Source organism: Pyxicephalus adspersus, chromosome 1 (genome assembly GCF_032062135.1).
Source record: "Pyxicephalus adspersus chromosome 1, UCB_Pads_2.0, whole genome shotgun sequence".
In the NCBI taxonomy this organism is placed as follows: Eukaryota; Metazoa; Chordata; class Amphibia; order Anura; family Pyxicephalidae; genus Pyxicephalus; species Pyxicephalus adspersus.
This window is the reverse complement of record NC_092858.1, coordinates 157,550,154-157,575,649: the sequence shown is the minus strand read 5'-3', so window position 1 is coordinate 157,575,649 and position 25,496 is coordinate 157,550,154. Positions and strand designations below refer to the sequence as shown.

Here is a 25,496-nt window from a genome sequence, read left to right as displayed (position 1 = left end):
CAGTGACATCTTCAGATTCTAATGTAAACCAACTAGCCTCCCATAGTGGAGGCAGCCATGTGGAAGCAGCCATTTTGTGAGGTTAATCAGTGTGTCCAAGAACGCCGTCTGTCAACTGATGAAGGGATCAGTGACTTTGCTGGCACAAAATATTATCCCTTATCTGTCCCTTTATTCTAAGAAATGACAAAAGAACATCAAACAAACTACATTGTCATGGCTGGAGCTTAGCCTGAAAAATAGAGCCGCCTTTCTCTGTGCTTATAGAGTATTTTTATTTCTGTTTGTTGCACGATACATAGGAATATATTTAAGTCTATGAATGTTTAATACTACAATCATTTACCAATTAGTTGCATTATATCTCAAAGATGTGATGGGCCAATAAGTCTTAACTGTAGTTATTGCTACAATGGTCTCTATATAGTAAGGGTAGAAAATAAATTGTAAGTCAACACTACATTCCAGATATTGTTACAAAAAAAACAATTGAGAGCTCCAGAAATGATATTCGAGTGGCCCACTTTAAATGGTAGTATGGAAGTTCACACCTGACTGCAACCTCTAAGTGTTCATTTAACCTCTGACCAGAGTGTCACAAATGCCTGTAACAATGTAACAGCCCTGCAGTGGAGTGCTCTTCCTGGCGAAAAACCTATTTAAAAGCATTATACAAACAAAATTTTAATACTTTATAGCATTAGCTATTATTTACATTAAAAAAAACCTGACCAATAAACCGAAAAAACCTAAACCTGGTCCTTGTTTACCGTAAATGGAATACCCCCGGTATCTTTGGAATTTAAATTTTGGTTAAACGTAGGAACATGGCAATATACTAAAAGTATCGTAGCTCACATTACAACCATATCACTGTACAGGTACATGTCAACCATAGCAACCAATAGGATGTTAGATTTGACCACCATTGGTTGGAATCTGATTTGTTCCTTTAATAGGTTTTAAGACAAAGGTTTTAATGAAAAATGTATGTGTTTTACTCCTTTAACTAGTTTCCTTCTCTCTTGTACTTGAGTGTTAACAGACAGACCACCTCCAATTATCTTGCAAGGCCCAGCCAATCAGACATTAGCAGTTGATGGCACTGCACTTCTGAAATGCAAAGCCACGGGTGAGCCCATGCCAGTTATCAGCTGGCTAAAGGAAGGATTTAATTTCATGGGAAGAGATACAAGGCTATCTATTGTAGATCAAGGATCCTTGCAGATTAAATCCCTAAAGGTAAGCAATTGTTTCTAGGCAAACATTTTATGTTCAATCTTTATTTGCTACATGAAATATAATTTGGGCTTGTGTCTGGATTTTCAATATACTTTTATAAAATAGAACTTTATATTGCCATAAAGGTCCACATTCAATAACTTTTTGCCATAAAGTTACAAACCATTGACCCTGTTTTCCAATTGCATTGAATGTTGTCTCAGAGGTTTCAATAAGAGATTGTAAAGGGCTATGGTTACACTCATTGCACAGGCATGCATTCCCTTTGCCGCAATTTGAAAATCCATCCCAAGCAATGGCATGCATACATCACTGGGGTGCATGTATGAAAAAGAAATAAATCAATTAAGAGAAGTGAAGTGGAAATAATATTTTCCATTAAAAAAATATAGCAGACTAAAAAACAATATGGGAAATATGGAGTTGGGAGACTTTGTGTTGTGTCCTCTGCCATGTATGATATAAAGCGGTGTTCCTCAACCAAGGTTCTGTGGAACCCTAGGGTTCATCTTGGGGTTGCTACGGGTTCCTTGAGCTATAAACAAATTGAGCCTTTCAGGTCAGTTACCAATGACACCAATCTTTTTGGGTATATGTAAGATTGGCACTCTTCCCAATGGCCAACAGTGCAAGAGACATTGATCCTATTGACCACCAGGTTAATGTACCTTTAATTTGGGCATATACTTAATATTAGCATGGGTTTCCCCATGTTTAAAAGGTTGACAAAGGCTGTTCCAAAGGTTTTTATTGTATGTAATATCATACCATATTTCCTCCTAGCATTAGGAAACTACTGTAATTGTCAATGGTGACTGTTTACGTCTATCTTCAAATCAAAAAACATTTCTACTATATTATTTGAAAATGTCAGAGAATTTGTGTTTTTGACTTCATATATTACATCATTACATCATATAATAAATACTGGTTTGGGAGGACTGGCTGTTTAAGTAATGGGTTTGGATTTTTATTGCCAATTACATTCCCTGGTATTGTCTAAACAAGCTCTAATATGGTAATTCTAGGTATTTATTTAATGTATGGTAATTTCTTAGACAGTATTATCATATATTACAAAACTATATTAATATTTTACAAAGTAAAAAAAAATGAATTATAAGAAAAGGCTGTGCTGCTATGTATCCAGACTCTCATTATGTCACTGTCTCGTTCATACACTGGTTACATTGGAAAGTGCTTTAAACTTTATGTCTGTCACTGTCTGTCAGTGACCATAAATTAATTATTAACTTCCTCTGAGCAAAATGGAATGTATTAAAAAAATGAATGTCAGCATTCCCTGAGTAAACAATTTAGCTTCCCACTTCATGCTGAAGGCAAGCACTGGCCACAAAGGTTAATGCATTTTTATTGTACTGCTGGATTAAATAGTGTGCTTGAATAGGCAAGGTCCCTAGGAGTTGGTGGAAAATCAGCCAGTCAAGGTAGGAGCTCAGTGATCCCAAGCCAACTCCCAAAACGTACGTGGCTTCTGTCCGCAGTGTTCTCTGCTGAACTGGCTGAGATGAGGAAAGAGATTCAGGGATTTATAAAGGTTGTCTTTAAACTCTCAGTGCAGTCTGTGATTCATTCTCCAAAATGCTGCTTACATTTAGCTGTAAATGGAGTTATGCCACCTGTCTTTCACTCAAGGAGAACTAAGATTTAACCATATTATTCCCAGAAGTTCTCCTCCTCAGACCAAAGACTTTTCTGGATGTCACTGTTTGTAAAATTTGTCTGTTTTAGTTTACCTAAAAAATATAATTTTGGATTTTGAGGACAAGTAACATTTTTTAATTGTAGTGCAAATTGATAAAACTCAGGTCAATTATATATATATATATATATATATATATATATATATATATATATATATATATATAATAAATACAACTTTGTAGGATACCTTTGTAGGATACGACAGAAGAGGGACAGTTTCTAGCTCAAAGTGTGAAGGCAAATGAAACAATTCTTCCATTTCTTTTGTTTATTTTGTTGACAATAAAAAGAAAGTATACCCAAAAAGTTAAACTTTCACATGCTCTTTTAACCGTTACACGGAACAGTAAAGGACAGTTCCTGCAAAGGAACAGTTGGGAGGTACAGGGGTGCAAAGTGTGTCTCTGCGCAAAGGCCCTTTTACCCTCCAAGGACACAAGGGATCCCCACGGGGGGCCCATGTCAGTTTGATTGGGAGCCCCAAGTTAGTTCTGCACAGGATCCCACTGTTGGCTACACCGGCCACTTGGGAGGTATGCTGTCCATAGCTATATTATATAAAGCAGTTCAAATAACATAGCAGGTACAAGAAGCAGGTTGTGCCTTGATTGTAAGCATTAAGGTTACTGAATTGCACTGCACTTTGGAAACAGTTGTAAAGCATCCATTTCTCATAAAAGTAAGTGCAAATAACAAATTACTCCAATCTCCCAATACCCATTCCAAATATATTTTGTACAGCTACTTTAAACCAAGAAGTCTTTATGTGAACTTCAACTAATTTTGCACTATTAATTCCACAGACTGTGGATTCAGGCACTTACACTTGTGTGGCCACAAGTTCTAGTGGAGAGACAACATGGAGTGCGGTGCTGGAAGTAACTGGTAAGTAGTGCACAGATATTAGCAAAGAATGGTAACAGTATCTGGTTTTATATACAATATAACCCTCATCTCTGTTCTTAACACTAGAATCTGGTGGTGCCACTGTTAGCAAGAATTTGGATATCAATGATTTACCTGGATCACCTTCTAAGCCTCAAGTTACAGATGTCAGCAAGAACAGTGTCACTTTATCATGGCAGCCAGGAACACCAGGAATCCTGCCTGTGACATCATATATTATTGAAGCATTCAGGTAAGACAGCTTCCAACAGTATGGCTTCATAATAATTATTCTGTTTTGAACAATTAAAAAAGCGGAGGTAATTGATAAAACCGTTTGTTAAGATTTCAGTTAGTATTTCAAACTATAGACTGGCTATGGTAAATATAGGCAGCCAAAATGTGTTCAGTTAGTACTATTCTGACTACTCGTCTCCCCTGTACTACTGGTGACCAGCAAAACAGCGTAGTGGTTTAGTGGCCACCAGTAGCTTTGTAGCAAGAAGGTCCCACGCTTGAATTTCAGGAAGGGCGACATCTGCATTGAGTTTGTGTGTTTGCATGGGTTTTCTCCCACATTCCAATTGTCCCTCTCCCCCAAAAAATGTTGCATAAATGTGTTTTTTTCAAACATATATTAAAATGTAGCTGTTCAAATACAAGGAACAAAATGGGCCCCTTCTGCTGCTTGTTGGAGATTCTAGACTTCTGGAGCCTGGCAGTGACCACTATACCAGTTGATGATTTTGTTTGGTTTGCTTTCCCGAAATGCCTCTTATCACTGTGATCAGCCAAGCAATAAAGTGACTTTTTGTCAGTTGAAGCTTTTCTTCCGATCAGGTAGTTCCTGTAGTAATCCATCTTCCTCTTATTATGGTAATGGTTATTTAATATTTCTATAACCACAGAGCTTCTCAGTGACATTCTGACAGATGCTTCATTCTTGGATACATATACTGTTAACTTAGGAGGACAGTACATGCACTGCTGACTGTGTGCACTAAACATCAGCAATTTAGCATGAACCAACAGTAGATTGAGACTTCTTAATGATATTACTGATAATCATGCCTGATAACAGTATAGATTTCATTTTTTTTTTTTTTGGTGATGAATGGTTTTGGGGAAAAAATCCTTATTGTTTAAACAACACAGTTCCTGTTTTTAAGGGTAGATGAAGAGATAGATACTTTTACACATAGGACTTGATTCATTAAAGCTGTCAAAGATTTAAGAAGATAAATTATCAAGGGTGAAGTTGGGTGATTCAGCAAACCTGAAACCGATCTGATCCAGCAATAAAAAATAGGCCAATAGTTAGCAAATGATTCTGGAAAATCCATTCCAGGTTTGCTGGATCACTTGGGTTTTCACATATTGGTCCACCTTCTCTAGATAGAGCTTTAATAAATCAGGTCAATACATTTGCAATCTATCTGAACAAGGGTATACCTAAAAACATAGAAAGCTTACAAAGCTCTGCATCTGCTGTGGGTCTCGGTAACAGAAGAAGATGCATTACTGTTTGTCTGCTTAATAATTACACTAATATTAAATATTAGTTGGCAAGTAACAATTAGGAAAAATATATATTTATAGATATAGATACATTTTTTAGATATCCACTCCCTGGCCAGTTAATCTACCTAATTTTATTTTATTCAAGGGATAAAGCACTGGAAGATGTCTTTGCACCTTGATGGTATTGTCATGTAATCTAATGATCTTCTGATCACCATCATATGGTACAGCTAGCATAGGAGACAACAAAGCAGAGATAAATGGATAGCCATACCCAGTTTAAAAAAATTGACCCCTTTCCTAAACTTTGCTGTTTTCTTTTTTAAAGCTTGCATATTAAACCATACAATATTTTAAACAAAATGAATGTGACAGATATAATATGGGTTATTATGAGTAGGCCGTCTGTACAAGTTTATTTTTATTGTAGCAATTTGAATATGGTAAAGTGATCTGTAGAGCAGTTTCCTTTTGCTGGCCAGAGATGTCAGAGATTTTTCAATCTGTTCGTACGACTCCATTCCCACATCAAATTCTAAATTTGGCATGCCTGTAAATTTTCTCACACTGATTAAAGTTTTCTGATATTTTTATTTTCTGCAGCCAATCTGTCAGCAATAGCTGGCAGACGGTGGCAAATCATGTGAAGACCACGCTGTATACCGTGAAAGGCCTGAGACCGAACACAATATATCTTTTCATGGTGAGAGCAATCAATGCTGAAGGCCTAAGTGATCCCAGCCCGATGTCAGACCCGGTGCGAACACAAGGTAATGTGGCCTAATGTGTTGTCATACTATATCACACTGGCAGTTACATTAGGTGATTGTGGAATACATTAGATTTGTTGACTTAGGAGCTCCATGTGTCAAACAATGACCTACGGCAACCATCAAAAGGGTCCTCTCCTCCTGAGTCACTGTCTGTATTTGTCTGTCATTTGCAACTTCTATTTAATGTACAGGGCTGTGTAATATGTTAGTGTTATATACATCCTATTTAGTAATAATAATAATAATGTGCTGTAATAATGTGCTGTAACCCTAACTTCCAATCAAAACTATAAACAACAGACCGGGGGTATTTGTCTAATTTGTTTTATTAAAGAGTCATATGGCATGTAGTGGAATATGGATAAATAAAATGACTTTAATAAAATTTAGATGTTGAAAACGAAAACTTGGTCAGCAGAATCTGTGATAATGGTGAATCTCTAAAGTAGAGACAAAGACAACAATACAAATCTGGCAAGGGGTTCCTTATCCTTCCACATTTTATCTAAAAATAAAAACAGTGGATTTATTGTAAGCTCACTGTTTTGAGTTGTTATAGGAAAATACTAAATTTACCATCTCAAGACAGTGTGCCAATATGGTAACAGTAGCACTGTTGATTTATACAATCTAAAAACAAATTCATGGATTGATTTTTTTAGCACCCAATTTTACCTAGATGAACCTACAACTGAGCTTTTATTACCAGGGCACCATGATGCCCCTAAAACAAGGGTACTTTGTTAGGCAATAAATACCAACCTTTGGGTTACTGGATTTGGCCAACCTCCAAAGTCAATGATTATAAAATGTCAAAATTCCAACTGAAGGTGACCAAAAGTCATAAAAATGATATAATATTACTTATGTAAGCTATTTAAACATTTTATGTTGCATTTTTCAGCGAAAGGGTGGAATTACTCTTTAAACAGGTGCATCCCAAGATTCATTTCTTTGTAAATGCTAAGGAGCAAACCATTCAAGGAAGATATTATGGTTGTGTTATTATTAATCAAAATAGCTCTACACTTACAGCCAATACACCTGCACTCAGTTTCTTGTGTACTTGTATCAGTCAAGAGTCTCTTATAAAGTCAAGTTTCTTAATTATGAAAAATTACTGAATCGTGACCTGGTTCTTGTCTGTATTAGTAGAGATACCATGACTTGATTAAAAGTCATAATCAGGGGTGGTGGGGGATAGTTTAAAAGAAGAAATTTAAAGAAGAGACAGAGAGTTTACTGTCTTAGGTTAGTTCAGATATCATTTGTTAGTAGATGGAGATGCAGTGCAAGGATCCCGGTTGGCACAACTCCATGATATATTCTGCATTTCTGTTAAACAAAAATTTGTGCATATATATGCACACTTGCCTTTTTATCTTATATATGGTGGACAGAAAAGTGTTCTTCTCTCAAGTAAGTTTTGCCTTGTATTTGCTGAGCACTCTTCTTACGGCCTGCACACAACTAACAACCCACAACACACAACAACAACCAAATCAAGCCAAATGGTACACTAATGTCTTTAGAAAATCTGCTCAATGCAAATATAAAAAACGATATTAAAAAATATTCATGCTCCCAACCCTTAGACTACATTTTATCCTGATGTTATATTATGCATTTTTGCAAGGGTCACTAAGCTATGTATTAATATTTGATAAATGTTCTGTCTTCTATTAGATATAAGCCCAACTGTTCAAGGAGTAGATCATCGGCAGGTTCAGAAAGAGCTGGGAGATGTGATTGTTCGGTTACATAATCCTGTGGTCCTTTCACCCACCTCTATTCAAGTTTCTTGGACGGTAAGATCAATTCCATGGCTAGACAAAGTCAAAATGGAATCCAACCAACCTTTAATTCGCCGAATCACCCTAGGTGTCAAAGGACTCTGATGGATATCTGGGGCAGTACCATCTCTAAATACATTCTGTTATAACAGAGTTGGTTATGAGAAGTGGTCTGTAAAAAAATTTTCAATTTTGTCATACAGAGAAATAGAGTGTGGATTTTACAACCAACAGTTTAAAGTTGTTTCCCACCTTAGATTTAAGAAAAGTCATGTGGGGTGAAGTATAAAAGAGACATATTTATCCATATGTGGGTAGACCATGATATATAACAAACATTTTACAAGAAACAACCCCTTAGCAACCGATATAAAACTACTTGAGGATCAGCTGGTGTGTGAATAACTTTTGCTAATAATCTGCTGGAAACATATATAACATTAAAACGATAAAGATATTGTAGAAGTGCATATTCTGTCAATGTGTTAAAGCAAACACGGTTTGTTAATATACTGCAAAGAAAATGTGTTAGCAATTTGATTTTGACACATTCAGTACAAGTACTGTTAGAGGGTTGAAAATTTAGCACATTGAATATCTAAAAAAACTAAAAATAACATTAGCTGTGCAGACTGCTGGCATACTACTTAGAATGTATATTATATACTGTATAATGAACACAGACAAAATGCTATGTAAGGACTATTAGAGCAAGAAACCCTTGGTAAATAATGGCATAGCAAGATAGGTAGGACTGTGGCCTTTGCATTTTTAGGTTCTTTGGTCCAGTTCCAACCAGAAACTCCACCAAAATTTGTGTTACTTTAAGCATTCTACAATTTTGTGTGGGTCTCCTTTGGGTGCTATATGTTTTTATCCATCACTACAATGGCAGAATTATAGTGTACAGTAGCTTACAATAATGGGAGAAGCATGGAAGATGCAACTACTTGCCTAACTCTTCTTCTTAAAATGCTAATTTCCTAGCTGACTACCTACTTAATTACCCCACTGAAGGAAGAATGAAGATTTAGACATTTACCTTGATCTGCATACTTGTCCCGGGTCAGTGATTAAGAAAGCGTGGCCAAGAATGACTAACCTCTGGCATTTAAAATAGGAGAAACTCAGTGGCAGTTTTTACACTTCTGTCCTCATGGATTTGCATTACCTGGCCTCTAACCTAGGTAATCATAGTTTGCCTAAGTTAAGTTTGTCTATATTAAGAACATTAGATTGTAGGTTAATTAGGACGGTATTAAACTGAATAGCTTCTACTGTGGAAAATGCCAATTACAATTAAGGTAGTCAGATATGGCTGTTACTAAGGGGGACTTGTGTTAGAGCTTCTGCAAGTATGTAAAACTTCGTTGAAGGCCAAGAATATGTTTGAAGGATTTAATCCCATTTGATCTGATAGATGCCAAGAACAATATAAACCTGTGATCTTCCAAGGGCATGGTTGGATTGACCTCCTCAAACAGCAACTAGGATCAATGAAGTTAAGCTAAACTAAGATTATCAACCTTTAAATCAACTCTAGATCTAAGGAGGACCATGTATATTCCAATATGACTGTACAGTTTTCTTTAGATCTACCAACAAGTAGAGTTAAGACCTGTTTACCTGGATACACACTAAATGGATTTGTGAGTCAATAGATCCTATTACAGTTCTGGTAAATCTGAAGATATGCAGAATATTGTACAGTCAGTTTGTAGCATGTTTTGCCATCCTCGGAATGCCTCAGAAAGACTCTTCTAAATTGGTGTAGCCTATTTGTGAATAATAAATTACAGACATCACTTTATAATGTTCAAAAACTAATAGTAAATACTATTTTACCAGCATAAAATGAGTGGGTACCTAGTGAGCACATTTGAATTTGTAATGTCATGTTTCAGAAAAGCTTTAGTGTATGTGCATAAAGCAATAATAAATAGGAGACAAAGTTTAGTGTAAACAATTTTGTCTGAAATACAGCCTATCTTTATCTAAAAACCAGCTGTTTAATGTCCCTCTTAAAATATGGTTTGGTTTTTTTTTTAGTATTAACTGGCCATTATTGTGAACTACATCCATATTTGTATGTACATTTACTTAAAGTAAAGACAGAGAAGTTTATTAAATGGTCTGCTAATGTCACACCGACATATGTTTCACAAAGCCTCACAGTGACACATTTCTCCGAATTATGTTTGTACAGCTTGCAGACATTCTCATGTGTGTCTAAAACAAATGTTGATGCTTGTACTGATAGTTTGCTCAAAACACGTACAGTATCTAAATGCAGTTAAAAGCCATCAGTCAGATGGAAAAAGAGGATATTAGGTTAAGAGAAACTAAATCGTCTGAGAGCTGTTTTCTAATACAGTTTATTCTTATGTTTTTAATAGATGTGTCTTTGCATCTGCAATTGCTTGTTCTTTTAGATCCTCAATGTCTGTGTGTGCTGTCCTATGAAGTCTATTTAAGCCATAGCTTGAGGGAGAGTACTGATGAAATAAAATAGGGTTGGTTCTAGCCTAGATTATTTTTCAATACAATTTGTTTTTTTTTCATCATCGTTGGCTGATTTATGAGTTTCTTTCCATATGATGCTTACAACCCCACCACCGGCACCCAAGTCTTCCCTGGTGAGAGTAACAAACCCATGTCTCTAAGAATAGTAGGGGTGGGAAGTATCATATTGGCACCATTTGACACATTAATCACTTTGCCTAACTTTTGCCAAATTTTTGGGTTGTCTTGGTAGGTGTCCCTAAGGCTGCGTACACACATTAGATGATTCTTGGTTGATACGGACTGTCAGGCTTGTCTTGGACGAGTATCTGTTATGTGTACAGAGGTTCTTCTGTCATTCATGGATACCCCAGAACAGATCCATGAAGGACATCAGACGACCTCTGTACACATGTACACAGAAAACGAACCATAGAACGGAATGACACTATATGCACAGCGCTTGTTCATTCTCCATTCAGTCGTTTACAACATTTGAGCGTGTGTACACAGGACTCGAGAGGAAACCAATTCAAAGCATTACATTTCAGATATTTGAGCTCTTAATTGTAACATACTATTAATACATTTAAAAAATTGTTGAGCTAGAATTGGGTTTTCACTTAACATGGCACAGTAACAAACGGACCTAAGCACATTATTACTCCATTTATGTGTATAGAGTACTTTTGTAACGAGGCTATGGAACCAGAAGAAAGCAATTTAATGAGATGAGTAAACAGACATTACCCTACTTGTACATGGAACATGATTGTATTCTTATGAAAACTCAATTTAACTTCCAGTATTTTGTTGTATATATGATAAATAGGACAATCTGTAAATATATAGAATGGAGAATCTGTAAGAATATATAATATGCATTACACACCAGGGATCCATTTTTTTTTTTGCTATCTGCAGCCTTTGAAGACATCCTGAGTACCTCTGTCCCTCAGCAAAAGATTCCTTAAAGCCATAAAATCACTCATGATCCAACAGTCTGATTAATTGCTGGTTTGTGAAAGATAACAGTGAAGCATTACTGCTGCCTAACTCTAGGGAATGACAGAGAGCCAGGAATTCACCATCAATATTCTATGCTTAGAATTCCAGTGTGCTGTATCAATATAAGTATTCAACTTTCACTAGAATATATAGACTGAAGGTCAGATAAAGTGATGCATGCATTACTAACTACAAAAAAACAGAAACAAACAGAAAAAAATAAAATAAAAATATTATTCAGTTTTAAGCAATGTATGAAGAATGGCATGTATTGAACAATTATTAAGGAATATTCTCCTTCCAAATGGCATAACTTGTTCAGACAATTACACACAAGCAGAGCAATGAAACTTTCGATACATTCTGACTCATAGCAAGTCTCATATTGTGTTAATAGAAGCCTGGTTAACCAGGTGAGTGCCATTGGAAGGTCTCAAGTAGGCTTGTGTTTGATACTTTCCATGCACGGTATACATTGTCCCTCAAGCTACCACTGTGCTGCTTTCCTCTGCAATGAATGGAAAGCGCTAATGAGTCTCTGGTGGCTTGTTATTTCCCAGTCTAAATCCTAGGCTATGCTTATGACTTCATTATCCATGTGTACGGGTATTATACATTTAAAGAATGGGCTCCGCGTTTTATCCTGAGATCAGAAATCCGGGAAGATACAGACTGTGTCCTTTCTGTTCTTGAATCTCCAGAGTTTGATCATCACAGATGTTTCTGCTGGAGTGGTGATCTTTATGGACTCATACATTGTATTTCTGGTGTTTTGAGAGGTATCAGAGACATTTTTTGGAATGTTTCTCGAAGAAACTACAGAATGGAAGATGTCATGATATGTTAGGAAACATTACCATCATATGGAGAGGACTAAGAACAGCTTAAATTCAAAACAATATACATAGACAATAGTTACCAAGCTGGAAAAGTGAAAGTCATGGGACTGGATGCATTTTGTTGTATTCAACCCATTTTATCTGTGATGCACGTTTAAACACAGTACATAATTCAATTTTTGGAATGTAACACAGAGACCAGTTTTGAATTCCTTTGAAAGAGAAAGTATGACAAGTTTGTTCTTCCATAGTTTTATAGCGCGGACAGTATATGATAGGCAATCTTTCTACTATTTTATTGTAAATCTACACCCAGAACTTGTTTTATTATTAATATTATTTTGGGTTAAAGTGGGGAAGGATTATAACTCCTGGCAGGTTTTACTGAGTTGTAGGCTGCACTTCCTCTATGGGTCTAATGACATTTAAAGCGGAATGAAACCCTGTGGACACTGACTCGTTCATTTTCCACTTCTGGTTCCATCATCTTCTCCCTTCGTTTTTTTGCATTCAAAACTTAGACCATCTTGATTGGCCAGGCCAGGATGACACAACTCCCAGCCTTGGCTCAATCAGTACTGGCACCTACAAGGGGCAGCTCAATGACAGATGTGTGGCACTCAGGCAGGTAAGAATACTTATTGCAGAAAGGACATTGCCTGCCCCAATCAGCAAAAACGACATGCTTGATGCCAAATTTTTAGAATACCTGTCTCATGCAGATTTTTCCTCATATCCTATTTGGTGAAAGGTTTTCATAACGGAACAGTAAATTGAGTAAAAGGAGATATAGATGGATAAAGAAAAGAAACAATTGCAGATCGGGTTCCTTAAGTGAATAATAAAATACTAAAACTTGTATTGTAGCTCAGAATCTTCAGTGGAAAAAGGGTTAGAATTTATAAGTTGCCATGTGCAGCATTTTTTCCTTGAGATTTAGAAAACAGTATCTGTAAAGCAAAGGAATTAAACTGCTCTCTGAATTTAGAATCTTTCTCCTAAAGCTAATCTGTCAGCAGATTTAAAAAATACCATTTAATACAACTTTATATTTATTAAAGATATGGAAAAGGCAACTTATGTAATGCCCACAGAACTACAAATTCAGGTAAATAATTCTAAAATGTGCAGTTTGCTTGTATATGTAGCTGCTTCCTTTAGAATTTAGCTTTCCAGAATAGTCTGTTCTGAATAAATTATTATGTATGTAGTTGGACCATCTCAGTATATGAATGCTTCTTGTATATGTCTATAAGTTACCATAATAGCTCAAGAAAATGCTTTTATAAAGACTCTAGTTTATATTAGATACAAGCAGTTTTCAAATGCCTTTCTCTTGGTTCATTGCTTAATTGTAGAAAAAAAAAATGCTATTATTGTGAATTTTAAACACGTGCATTTTGCACATGCACCCTGCCTCATACCTAAACTATTTCATGTTCACTGTCAGCAGAATCAACACTCTGTATTAATTGTATTGACAGAAGCTGACAGATTGAACAGTGTGCACCAATTCAGCTGAAAACTGGATGTATGTAGACCACTGGAAAGTTAGGTAACAACTTTGTTACTCTGAAGTCAGACTACTAATTAAGGCAATTTGCATTACTTTAGTTGTCATTCAGTTTTTAAAAAGGGCTTAGAAAAAAAAGCCCCAACTAATGCATGCTGGCTTATAGAAAAGACAGAGTGGACATGTTTGAAATTTTAAACATATGACTCGATGAAATTACGTTTTCTTTTAAAGATTTAAAATGCGTTACAAAATGCCATTTGGTTTCAATCTCTTAAAGTAGATGCTATTCTTAAGAGTGAAAACATAAGTGCCGTATTTTATAATAAACTGCTAAATATGAGATTTTAGATGAAATTGCTGAAATTGATGAAATGTGTTTCCAGTTTGCACTTTATTGCCCCAAGTCATGAAAGCGTTTTCTATATTTTCTCCAGAGTAATATATTCTGTTAGCATTAGGAATAAATGATGAACACAATGTGTAGCTCATTTTATGGGGTAGTTACTATATTAGTGAACACAAATACTGTGAAGATGAGTATAGAGCAGGGGTTACAAACCTAAGGTATGAGTGCCCAATGGCCTAAAGCCAATTTCAGTGTCACATGGAGGGCCAGTAGTCATGTGTCTACAAAAATGATTTGATGATACTCAACATAAAACATAACTTTAGTAAAGTTTGTCCTAAATTTGTAATGTAGTGTTTTCCTTTGTTTGAAAAATTGACATTTGCATTATTCTCACGCATTTGGATCCACCTGTTATGAAATGTTCTGAAAATTTTCTCGTGTCTAACGAAGTTCTTCTCCCAATCCTTTAACAAAAGACAATTAAGAGCTGTGTGCGCAGCTATATTGCACATAATACAAGATAGACATAACACAACTAAGCTGTGAAAACCAGGGACAGAGATCACACTGAGACTGCAAGTGCAGTTTAATGTTCAGCATGCACTAAAAAGGAATGAGTGCACCTGCTAACAAAATAATGATTTTTACATTTAACTTGCCATTGGCTGCACGGTGGCCCAGAGGTTAGCATTTGCAGCGTCAGGTCCCGCGTTCAAATCTCAGCATGTTCTCCCCATGTTTGCTTCTTCCCAAATTCCAAAAAGAGAGAGTTAGGTAAATTGGCTTCCCCCCAAAATGGACCTTAGACTGCATTAAATACATATTACTGTGGTAGGGACATTAGATTATAAGCCACTTTGAGGGACAGAAAGTGACATGACTATGGACTTTGTAAAGTGCTGCATATTATTTTGGCGCTATATAAATACTGCAAGTGAAGCTTAATATGAGAAATGCTTCTGACTGTTTCTCAACAAAGGTCCAGTGGAACCCTAAGGTTCTTCTAATAGTTGTTAGGGGTTCCACCATCAGTTCCAATTTAACTCATGGTGAGTGGGCATTTTAATATATTTGCTAAAAGACTTAGATAATAGGCAGACTGTTAAGCAGCAGAAGATGCAAAAGTGAGCTTGCATGGTTGAAGAAGACCTATTTGAAGCCTGGACTGGAAGGCCCCCAATGAACTGTACTTTCTGAGACTTAACCGCATGAAGCACTACATTGTAGGATGTGCAAAGATAAAAGATGAGCTTTCATTGTTAGAGATTTTGGTGTAATGTAGTGACTGTTCAATGTAGTGAATGTTGTTCTTAAACCTCTTGGCACCTTATGATGACTACTATACAGCAACTGATCTCGTTTCAAAAATATGAGGAGTATGCCCCTGGTCTGGAATTTGTTCATTTCATTTTTGTATGCAGTATAGGATTAGATTGAGAAACTTGAGATATTAGCTTCTATACCCGACCTTCTGGCTACATCATAGTTGAAGTCATAGTCAAGCTGTACCTGTTTTATGAAGCCACTGCCCCAGAACTAGTATGCAGCCCATCCAAAGAATTACATCTTTTATCTGAGCCTTCACTTACAAGCATTTGCCTGGTGACAGATTCCCTTTGCTGTTTCATTGAGGTTTCATAAATCATAATATTTTTTTTCTTCCATCTCTGCAGGTTGATCGCCAGTCGCAGTTCATACAAGGATACCGGGTGATGTATAGGCAGACGTCTGGTCTGCAGAGTCCATCTGCGTGGCAAAACCTAGAAGTTAAAGTTCCAGCTGAGCGCAGCACTGTGATATCCAACCTGAAAAAGGGGATTACTTATGAGATTAAGGTTCGACCTTATTTCAATGAGTTTCAGGGAATGGATAGCGAGTCAAAGTCAGCCCGGACAACGGAGGAAGGTAGGAGAGCTGCATGAGCTGCATTCATTCGCCTTATTATACCTTCTTTTACAGAATTAGAAATTGACTGCTCTCCTTTTTTAATACATAAATGGTAAAATCTTTCTGCTGATTACCACGGAATTTACTAAAAGGATTATTGATTCCCGTAAAGAAATTAAACCACAACACTTCCCATCTAATATTATATATACATTTGCTGTACAGCTAGTGCAAGCTATTGTGTTATCATCAGGATATTTTAAATAGAGAGGCCTAGGGCCTTGACCGTATGTATCCATCAACTTCATGATTTCCACCCAAGAAGCAAACTGTAACAAAAAAATATCAATAATTTTCACACTTAAGGGAAATTGGATAGTTTTTTCCAAACACTCAATAGTTGGCTAATAAACCTGATGACATGATCACAATATTCTGAATATTTTAACAGACAATGAACAAATATGTGGTCCTTATAAGCTTGTGAAATCATAATCTTTTGGGTTACTTAGAAGCTTTTGAGTGAAACACATTGCTGGTCTCTATTAGTGGATTTTCTGCACATGTGATGTTTTCATTATGGGGATCACAATTTTTACCACTACAAACTCCTAGGTGGGCAAGAACCAAGTCAGGAATAATCACAGGGAGATCGCACTGTTAAATCATTAAATATACCTAAGAAGCAAAGAGGTTGGTTTGGTCCACAATGTTCCACCAGTAACTTAAAAATGACTTCTTAATGCAGTTTGAATTAGTGTGGAAAATCCCAGTCTTTGTAAGCAGTGCAGCACTAATCAAACAGGGATTTGACCATGTAGCGTTTCCCTTGGGAATGGTGACTAGCATGCAAAATCTCTATGTACATGAGTTCTAATTAGTTTTGAACATTTAAATGCCAGCTTGATGTAAAAGAATGCTGTGCTTAGTAGTAGCAGCAGTACAGTTAAGGATGAGCAGATATCTCACATTTCATTGTTCTTTGTATGCTAAATGACAATATGTATTCAGCCAAGGAAAGACAACTGATACAATAAAAGCTGAGTTACATACAGAATTATTTAAAGGTTTGTGGGAAGGAAGGGTGGGTGTGGAATTTAATAGAGTAATTGAATTGTGTGGCCTCTTTACAAAGATCCCAGACCTTTGAATACGGACTAATTGCTGACCGTTTTTGGTGAATATATGTATAAAACAAGTATTAGTTATTCTCAAAAAAAGACATACAGGTTTTTTCCCCTTTTATTATATTTGTCTAACTTTCTCATTAAACTTCAATAAATGTTATATGGATGGAGATGCATCTTTTTCTTTCTATTTGTGGATGGCACAAAAATTGACATTTTCCATTACTGCCTGGCTGTAGAACAAGTGTGGTGGTAATTTCAAACATTAAAAGACTCTTTAAGTGGCACTAGACTTGCAGTATTGAGCAAGATTTTTATGGCTCTTTTTGCCCAGAGATACGTGAAAGTCACAAGGCTCGATCAGCTGCACAGATTAATGTAACCTTCAGCAAGGCTACCTACTGCCATAGCTTTCTGGCGTCAGTGATAAATAATTTTATCATCTGTCAAATGTCATCAAACATTGAAGGTAATCGGTGTCGAACTGCTCTGGCTGCAGAGTGATTTCACAGTTTACAAAGTTTGACATATTTGCACTCATGCGGCAATAAAATATTGTATATAATGGTAAAAATATATTTTATTTACTTTGCCCTTGACATCAATTTAAGCATTTTCAAGGTCTTAGGTCCTAATATAAAACACAGAAATAAGTGATTATTGAATGTTGCTGGAATTAAGTCTTGAGTTATTTATTCCTTATAAAAGGGTAGGTCAATAATTTCATGTTAAATACCATATGTGCAAAGCAGTTTACAGTGCTTTGAATAGAAAACAAAACATTTTGTAATTTTCTTAAAAATATGGACCAAAAGTGGACTCAAAATCAATTTATATTTGGTGCATGTGTGCTAAGTGAGTAAGTGTAAGACTTACAATATTCATTACAGTTTACTAGGATCCTCGTAATGCCCCTGATCATCATCATCATTTCTCTTCAGAATGCTTTCACCATCTTTCCCATGATGAGAATTTTAATATGTAAACTGAAATACTGTCTCAAAGGTTAGTCTGTTAAATCTTGGGGTTCACAAATATTGGACACACATTAGTTTCTTCAACCTTGATCATTTAGGAGATGGAGAAAAAACCTTCTCCTGCCTTCAGGTGAATAATTCCATCTTCTCAGCCTAGTTAGAGTCACTTGCTTGTAAGCCTAAATCGCAGACCCCAAAAGCTAATTTGATGAAATACAAATCCATTGGAAAGAAAACAAGCTATTGTTAAATATTTTATCTTCTCAGCCTAGTTATAGTGACTTGCTTGTGTAAATAAAGCCTAAACTCCAAACTGAAGAGCTGATTGGACAAATTACAAATCCACTGGCAAGAAAAACAGCTATTGTTATATATTTTATCTGCTTATTCAGCTGTTTGCTTTTTAATTAATACAGTTGCTAATAAGCTGAAAACATATTTTTTTGCAAATGTTTTGATGTAATATTAAACCGAGCCACAATTTTACAGAATCCCTGCAAATCCGGGCCGAGTGTATGTTTTTTTCCGGCTCTCTAAGCATTCTGTGCAGCACAGTAAAAGCTAAGCCAGCATTGATCGAGCAGTGTTGCTTTTATGGAAAAAGACTTGAGCACAGCTTAGAAAATAGCTCAACACAAATTGTCAGTTTACACTTTCTTTCAAATAAAAATAGCAATCTCTTGAGAGCCAGCAGACCGGCCTCAAATAAAAACCACAGAAAGTGAGATGAACAAATCAAAGGTAGTTGACACCTTCCAAACAGGGCCAAGTTTCATTGGATTACTTTTTATATGGAATGGTACTTCAAAGGCCACCATCCAAAAATTAATTTCCCCACAGTTAGACTTTTTATCTGGAGCCGGTATTTGTCACCATTCGGCGTGCATCCATCTCCCACCTCTTTGGCCTTGCAAAAAGTAACAAATGGAATCCACTTTTGTCGCCCTGGAAAAAGATGAGCTGCGGTTTGGGTTCTTGCACATGTGTGGAAGGCAGCTCAGTAGTGAAATAATTGACCTGTCAACTCACAGCCCAGTATCTCTGCAAAACCAGCAGCAAGGGAAATGAGAAAATGCTTTAAAAACTGCTGTTTAGCAATGAGGTCTATTTAATAACCACAGCATCTCCAGAAAAGTGCTTTAATTTATACTGCTGTTTTATAGCCTAGATAGATAAAAAAAAAATTCAGGAGAACCGTGTCTTCAGGTATATTTTTTTTAAATACTCCATCTTGGGTGGCTGTTTCAGTGTGATGCTTTGGATTAAATGCCACTTGTATACTGATAACAGGGTATATCAGAATAAATATACAAATAATACAAATAAATGTAATAAATATTAATAAATATAATAAATATATGTTACATGGAGTCATATAGATAACACAAATTCTAAATAGGATTGTTGTCCTTCATCCAAATGCTTACTAGGCAAATAGCTAAAAATACATATTTCCTAAATATTTTATCTGCCAAAAACTTAGTCACTTTGCTCAGCCGTGCTTGATAGATTATATCAGAGGACCACACCACTGTTCAGGGCCTGAAGCTTTGTAGATCATTTTGTCAACTTTTTATCTCCAGAATTTTATATAAACCTTACCCAATCCATGAAGTCTTCCTTTACATGTACATTCTACTTCCCCTTGTAAATTTACTTAAATGCCTTCATTTGGCACCCATGTCTGCATGTCTGCATGTTTTGCTCAAAAAAAGTTCACGGGGCACATCCATTCTTCGCCTAATTTTTGAAGGATTACAGGTAAAAGTACCACTATCATGAAAATCATATAGTTTGATAAGGGATACTTGTAATGCTTGTATGATAGTATCTAATATTTTATTGTCTTAGTAGTTATGCATGGCTTTATTTGTATTTTGTTTTTACATTTTAAAACATTTTTTGTGAGATTACCCAGTTTACCCAGGAGAAGGGCATTTTGTTGTCACCCATAAATTCAAAAGTGGTGGAAGATGGGGCTGAGAATGTTTTTTCCTACTTTTCACTAAATCTTTTCATGTAATTTTGCCTTGGGGCAGTGGGGACCCTTAATATAGTATAAACTATTCAAAAAAAGTTCGAAAACTGCTCTTGGTATATTGTGCATTCCTACAACAAGTTCCAAAACCTTTTTGCCTAAACCCAGGAATTTCTAACAGGTAAAACTGTAGTATAAGGAAAAGTAGGAAACATCAAGATACTTAAAAGTAATCAATTTATTTCCCAATGCATTTTTATGATTAAATAGTATAGTAGATGCAGGGAAAATGCTTGTACATATGCAGCCTAACATAGCTGCTATAATTTATTAATGGACAGAAATGTCCTGGTACAGACAGGTTAGTGTAAACCAGATTACTAGTGCTTTATTTCATGGATTACTTTTCAGTAATATTTTCTAAAGTATAAAACAGCTGTATGTTTGGCTTTCCTAGTAAAGCAGATCCCAATAAAGCATGAAATATTGGAATAATGTCACTTAAAATCCACACAAGAATCCCATTTGCAGAAACTCTTCTGGCTCAGTGAGCATTTCTGCTTAATTGTTTTACAGTCCTGGTGTTTAATTCTTGAAACAAGTGACATCTGACATTATCCAGACATGTCATTTATGTAATCAACCAACCAAGATGGAAAGGATACAAGTTTTAATAGGAGTCTCCAATGCTGATGATGGGAATTCACTCATCAAATCTGTAAATGATATACCATTGTAATTGTTGAGCTGTTCACGACAATGTATCCAGTTGTATTTTTCCTAGTATCTACTAGAAAATTTAAAATAAAAGTAAGATGACAATAAGGATGTTCTTTATGATCAGGTTTTTTACCCTATCTACTGAAATGGTGAGATCCGGAATATAATTGGCTGTAGTGAGCATCCTAGACACTTTTATTTTTGTAAAAAAAAGTGTGTGACACAAGAATCTGTATTGTACAATACAAATTAGTTTTATTCCAAGCCACGTTTTCTATGTAATAAAGTTTAAAGCTGATGTATTTTGAAAGCAACATAGTTTTTTTTTCTTTTGGACCAGTTGGTGATCATCATTTGCTGTTCTAGTGTACAGAGCAGTTTAAAGGTCAATTACACTCAAAACGATATTTGTTGGGCCCCACCTTGTCATGTAGCACACCCCCTCACACACAACACCAACACTAAACCTAACTTATCACAATATTTGATCTGTGACTGATCTGACATTCCTTTACGCGAACATAATGGCACAGAAATATCCTTCTTTATAAAATTTTCTAGGAAGCCGACACTAACATTTGGCTTTGCTGTGGCCAGGGCAATTCGAAGGATTTGACATTTTGTAAGGCAATGTCAGTTACAACATTAACGTAGTTCTGTTTAACTTTCCAGGAGCCATGCCAAGCTGAAATATCAGTGGAGTTGTCTCTAGTTAGTATTACACATGTAATTTAAGTTTCAGAGTGATTTTGTACTTTGAAATAATGTATGTGTAGTAGCAGGTATACACTCTGCCAATGAATTACTTTTTTTTTTTTTTTTGCATTTCAACTGTGCAGGTGTGTAATTAAATGACTTGTAATCACTTCAGACTTCTACATAAGAGTGAGCTCCTCAGAGTGATGATACTTGAGGTGGAAGTTTGATGAGAAAGGAAGAGTGAATAAGTGCACACAAAAGCCAAAGTTCTAAGCCTGAGAGCAGCCTGGTGGTATGTAAGGAGCAAGGAATAAAGGGAATCAGTCACAAAGTAGAAAAATGCAAGAGACGCTTTGATGAAAGCAGCTACTTTCTGACTCCTGGTTCACATACCATTCCATGCAACTTCACTGCATTTTATGTTGGTCTACAGCAATGGAAGGAGTAGTGCAGGTTTTGCAGTAGGACAGGTACAGGACTAGGTCAGGAATGCCATTCATTCCACATATTTATATTAAAAAAGTTATCTTTAAAATCAATGTAACTTAAAGGATTTAAACTGGGTAGGGTACTCTTTTCCTACTGTCTGTCTTGTCTGTAGGCCTTCTGCAGGCTTTTATTTTACGGCACTTTGTAATATGTTGGCACTTTGGAAATCAAGAGTACTAGCACTAGATGATATAATAAACCAGGGTTTGGTAAATAGAAAGTCTCAATTGTCTTGCTGCTATATACATTTGGGAATGCTACTTAGCCAGGAAAGTCCATAGTTGGCATGAGTCTAAAGCAAACACTGTTGCGTGAGAGTAATAGTCACTGTACAGCTGTCTGACACTCCTCTTCCAGAAAAGTATAAGGGAAGGATGGGTCCTTGGCAAGTTATCAGCTATTGCCCCTTTGATTGTCTTAAATAAGAACTGAAATAGGCACAGGCAGGCCACCTCATTGTCATTGTCTGTACAGTTATGGTCCTATCAGACCTTAACACATGCATTCTCTCTCCCTTGTAAAGTGCCAAGCAGTTGATCAGCATTGATCTGTTGTGTTATCCCCCTAGTTTACTGCAGGAACCTAAACAATGGAGTTGGCCACCTGGTCTTCCATCAAGCCCTAGACACCTATGTAGGTTGCCCTTGATTATCTGGCTCTGCACTTCCCACGTTGTCATTACTAGTTTCTTCTGGGGTTGGGAAGACATTAAAAAAATAAACTGTGACACTACAAACACTTAATCTGTGATTCAGCCCAATTTCCATTATTTTGGGAAAGCTATTGTTGGGCAATATTGTTTTAGTATTTAAATCATACACTAGAGCATAAACGCCAAATCCAGTTTATAGGTATACAATGTTTTAAAGACAGATCAAGAACATGAAAATGTTGACTTTTATATCTGATACTAGAAAATAAAACCGGCACCATATACATTAAATACACTCTTTGTAAAATGGTTTCTAAACAAATGCCTCCACTTCAGGAAAACTGCAGATCAGAGCTTGTGAATTAGAGTGCAAAGGGGTGACTTCCCTCTAGCACATCATTTTATTGCTTCTCCTTTGTTAGTCAATGCACTCACACATTCAAGCTGGCCTTGGCTGTGAAAATCTTCAGAAGATAGAAGAAAAGGAATCAATAGATATTTTTGTATGCAGAGTCTGTTCGGATCAGATCAGATATTGATTAGATTTTGTGAAATTGATCTAAGGGCACTTTCAGACTCACGGTGTCGTCTACACTCCGAAATTCAAATAAAAATGCAAGTTCTTTTTCATACAACAATGATTCCTGTTTAAGGGTAACCTGTACTGAGTGAAATAAAAGAAATTTGTAAGACAAGGTCAGCAGTGTTACTCCCCATACATTTTACTACAGATTTCCTTTCCCGTAAATATAACTTTTCCTTTTTTTTCCTTCTTTGCTTTCTTTTGATCATGTTCTCCCATTTACTCCTCTATCCCATTTTTGTCTCTCCATATCCCCTCCTGATCTTTCGTCTCTCTAAATATCCTTTCTATCCTTTCCTATCCCATTCTTTACCATCTTTTTTTCTGACATACCTCTCATACCATTTATCTTCTATTTGCTATTGCCTTCTATTCTCTTTTTGCACTTTTATACCATCTTCTCTCCTCTTTTCTTTTCTTCTCTTCTCTTTGCTCTTCTTTTCTCTATCTCACCTCTTTATTTTTACAATTTCCTCTTTTTTTGTTCTCCACCACTTGATCTTTTCCTAATCTCTACTGTTATCTCCTTTCCTCCTCACCTTCTCTTCTCGTCATCTCTCCTCTACCCCTCTCCCTAAATTTCTTTTTTCCATTCCCCTCTCCAATTTTCTCCCATCCTCTCCTCTTTTTGTCTCTCCCCCTTTTTTGCCATTTTACTCTCAGGCCCCCCTTTATCAAGCTGTTCAGAGATCAGCAATGGTGTCTATATTTTTGTCAGCTCAATTTCAGGGCCATTCAGCCATATAAAAAAATGCAATTTAGTACATAAAGCTTAGCTTCTGAAGTGGTTTAAATGCAACATTTGTATGTTTCACTGGGGTGCCCTTAATGAAAAAAAGTCCAGCACAACAGAATATACATTCTACACGATAAATGTGTTGAGAGATTATTGTGAACCTTCTACAATGATTTTACATTAAAAAACATACAATGTGAAGTGTGTTAGCTAATCATAATATCCTGCAGCAAAAAGATAAATATGGAAAAGAAAATGTGTACAATGTTAATAAAGGAGCAGAGCAAATAAGCAGAATGTTGTCCCTTTATTAAACAGATGTTATCACAACAGCTAATATTTCAACCTCACTAGCTTACTCTGTTTGCATATTCAGGTCTGTAGGGAACATGAGCTAGGGGCTATGCCTGCCTGGATATACATGAGGTTACTATAAATGAGACTTCAGCTTGAAGGATTAATGTCTCTCTCCTATTTTTTCTGTTCACCTGCTCTAGCCCCGAGTGCTGCACCGCAGTCTGTCACTGTTCAGACAGTCGGGAGCAACAATAGCACAAGTATCAGCGTCTCCTGGGACCCACCTCCTCTGGATCACCAGAATGGAATTATTCAAGACTACAGGGTAATGCTATTTCCTTCTGTATATCACCAAAAATTCCATTGCACAATTTACAATGAAAAAAATGGTAAATGGTTGAAAATAATGTCAAAACGATAGAGTGAAATAAAAAACTATAAAAATATTGCGTAGGAGATTTTGGTAGTTCATTTTTTTTTCTTTTAGGCATTTACCAATTTACAAAATATAGGGTGAATTAATTAGATATATTAGTGCATATCAGCCTTTTAGCAAACAAATGTAAAAACAAGACTGAAATACTGATAAAATATGTGAACTGTTTTGCCTTCTAAATTAATTGTAGTTATGTTTGGTGAGCCTTGTTATCCACTTACCCTACCAGGCAGAAAACTAAAGTCCTTGTGTTTCTTGTAAAATAAACTGTACATATGGATTTTAGTTTGGTCACAGATTTGCCCTGTAAATGGACAGTGAAATACTAACTGCTCTCCCCTCCTATAAGCATATGCACATTATTAATTGTTTCATAGGCTCATATATGTTACCTTCTTCTACGTATTCTAAGTGTTACTGTGCAGGTGATTATAGAAGACCTACATCATAAAGAATTAGATGCTAGTTTCATGTAAATAAATACATGTAATTTATATACAGGGAATCTCGTATTTCTTTTCTGATGACAACAGTTTCACCTACTAGGAACTGAGAATGTGTTTTTAGAAGAGCAAAGGAAGGCTAGAGCTCTGATTATATTTTTTATTTCTCTATATGCCCCTGTTGCAGATTTCCCTCATATCCTATCAAATAAAACTATTGTCAGAAGGACAGTAGCTGGTGGTGGGGAGATGGTACTTAGTATGCCAGTATAAACCCACTGGGGTCGATCTAAAACAAAAATGATAAGGTTTAGGCTGG

At 36.1% G+C, this 25,496-nt stretch overlaps 1 protein-coding gene across 1 annotated transcript in view; it reads left to right on the top strand.

Annotated features, from left to right (window-relative positions):
• Nucleotides 1-25,496, top strand: part of ROBO2 (roundabout guidance receptor 2) — a 624,073-nt gene that overhangs the window by 543,171 nt on the left and 55,406 nt on the right. The window contains exons 10-16 of the mRNA XM_072419149.1: nucleotides 1,037-1,242; nucleotides 3,771-3,852; nucleotides 3,940-4,105; nucleotides 5,977-6,143; nucleotides 7,833-7,954; nucleotides 15,827-16,058; nucleotides 24,499-24,623. Coding sequence (XP_072275250.1) covers nucleotides 1,037-1,242; nucleotides 3,771-3,852; nucleotides 3,940-4,105; nucleotides 5,977-6,143; nucleotides 7,833-7,954; nucleotides 15,827-16,058; nucleotides 24,499-24,623 — 1,100 coding nt within the window. The remainder of the gene's footprint in view (nucleotides 1-1,036; nucleotides 1,243-3,770; nucleotides 3,853-3,939; nucleotides 4,106-5,976; nucleotides 6,144-7,832; nucleotides 7,955-15,826; nucleotides 16,059-24,498; nucleotides 24,624-25,496) is intronic.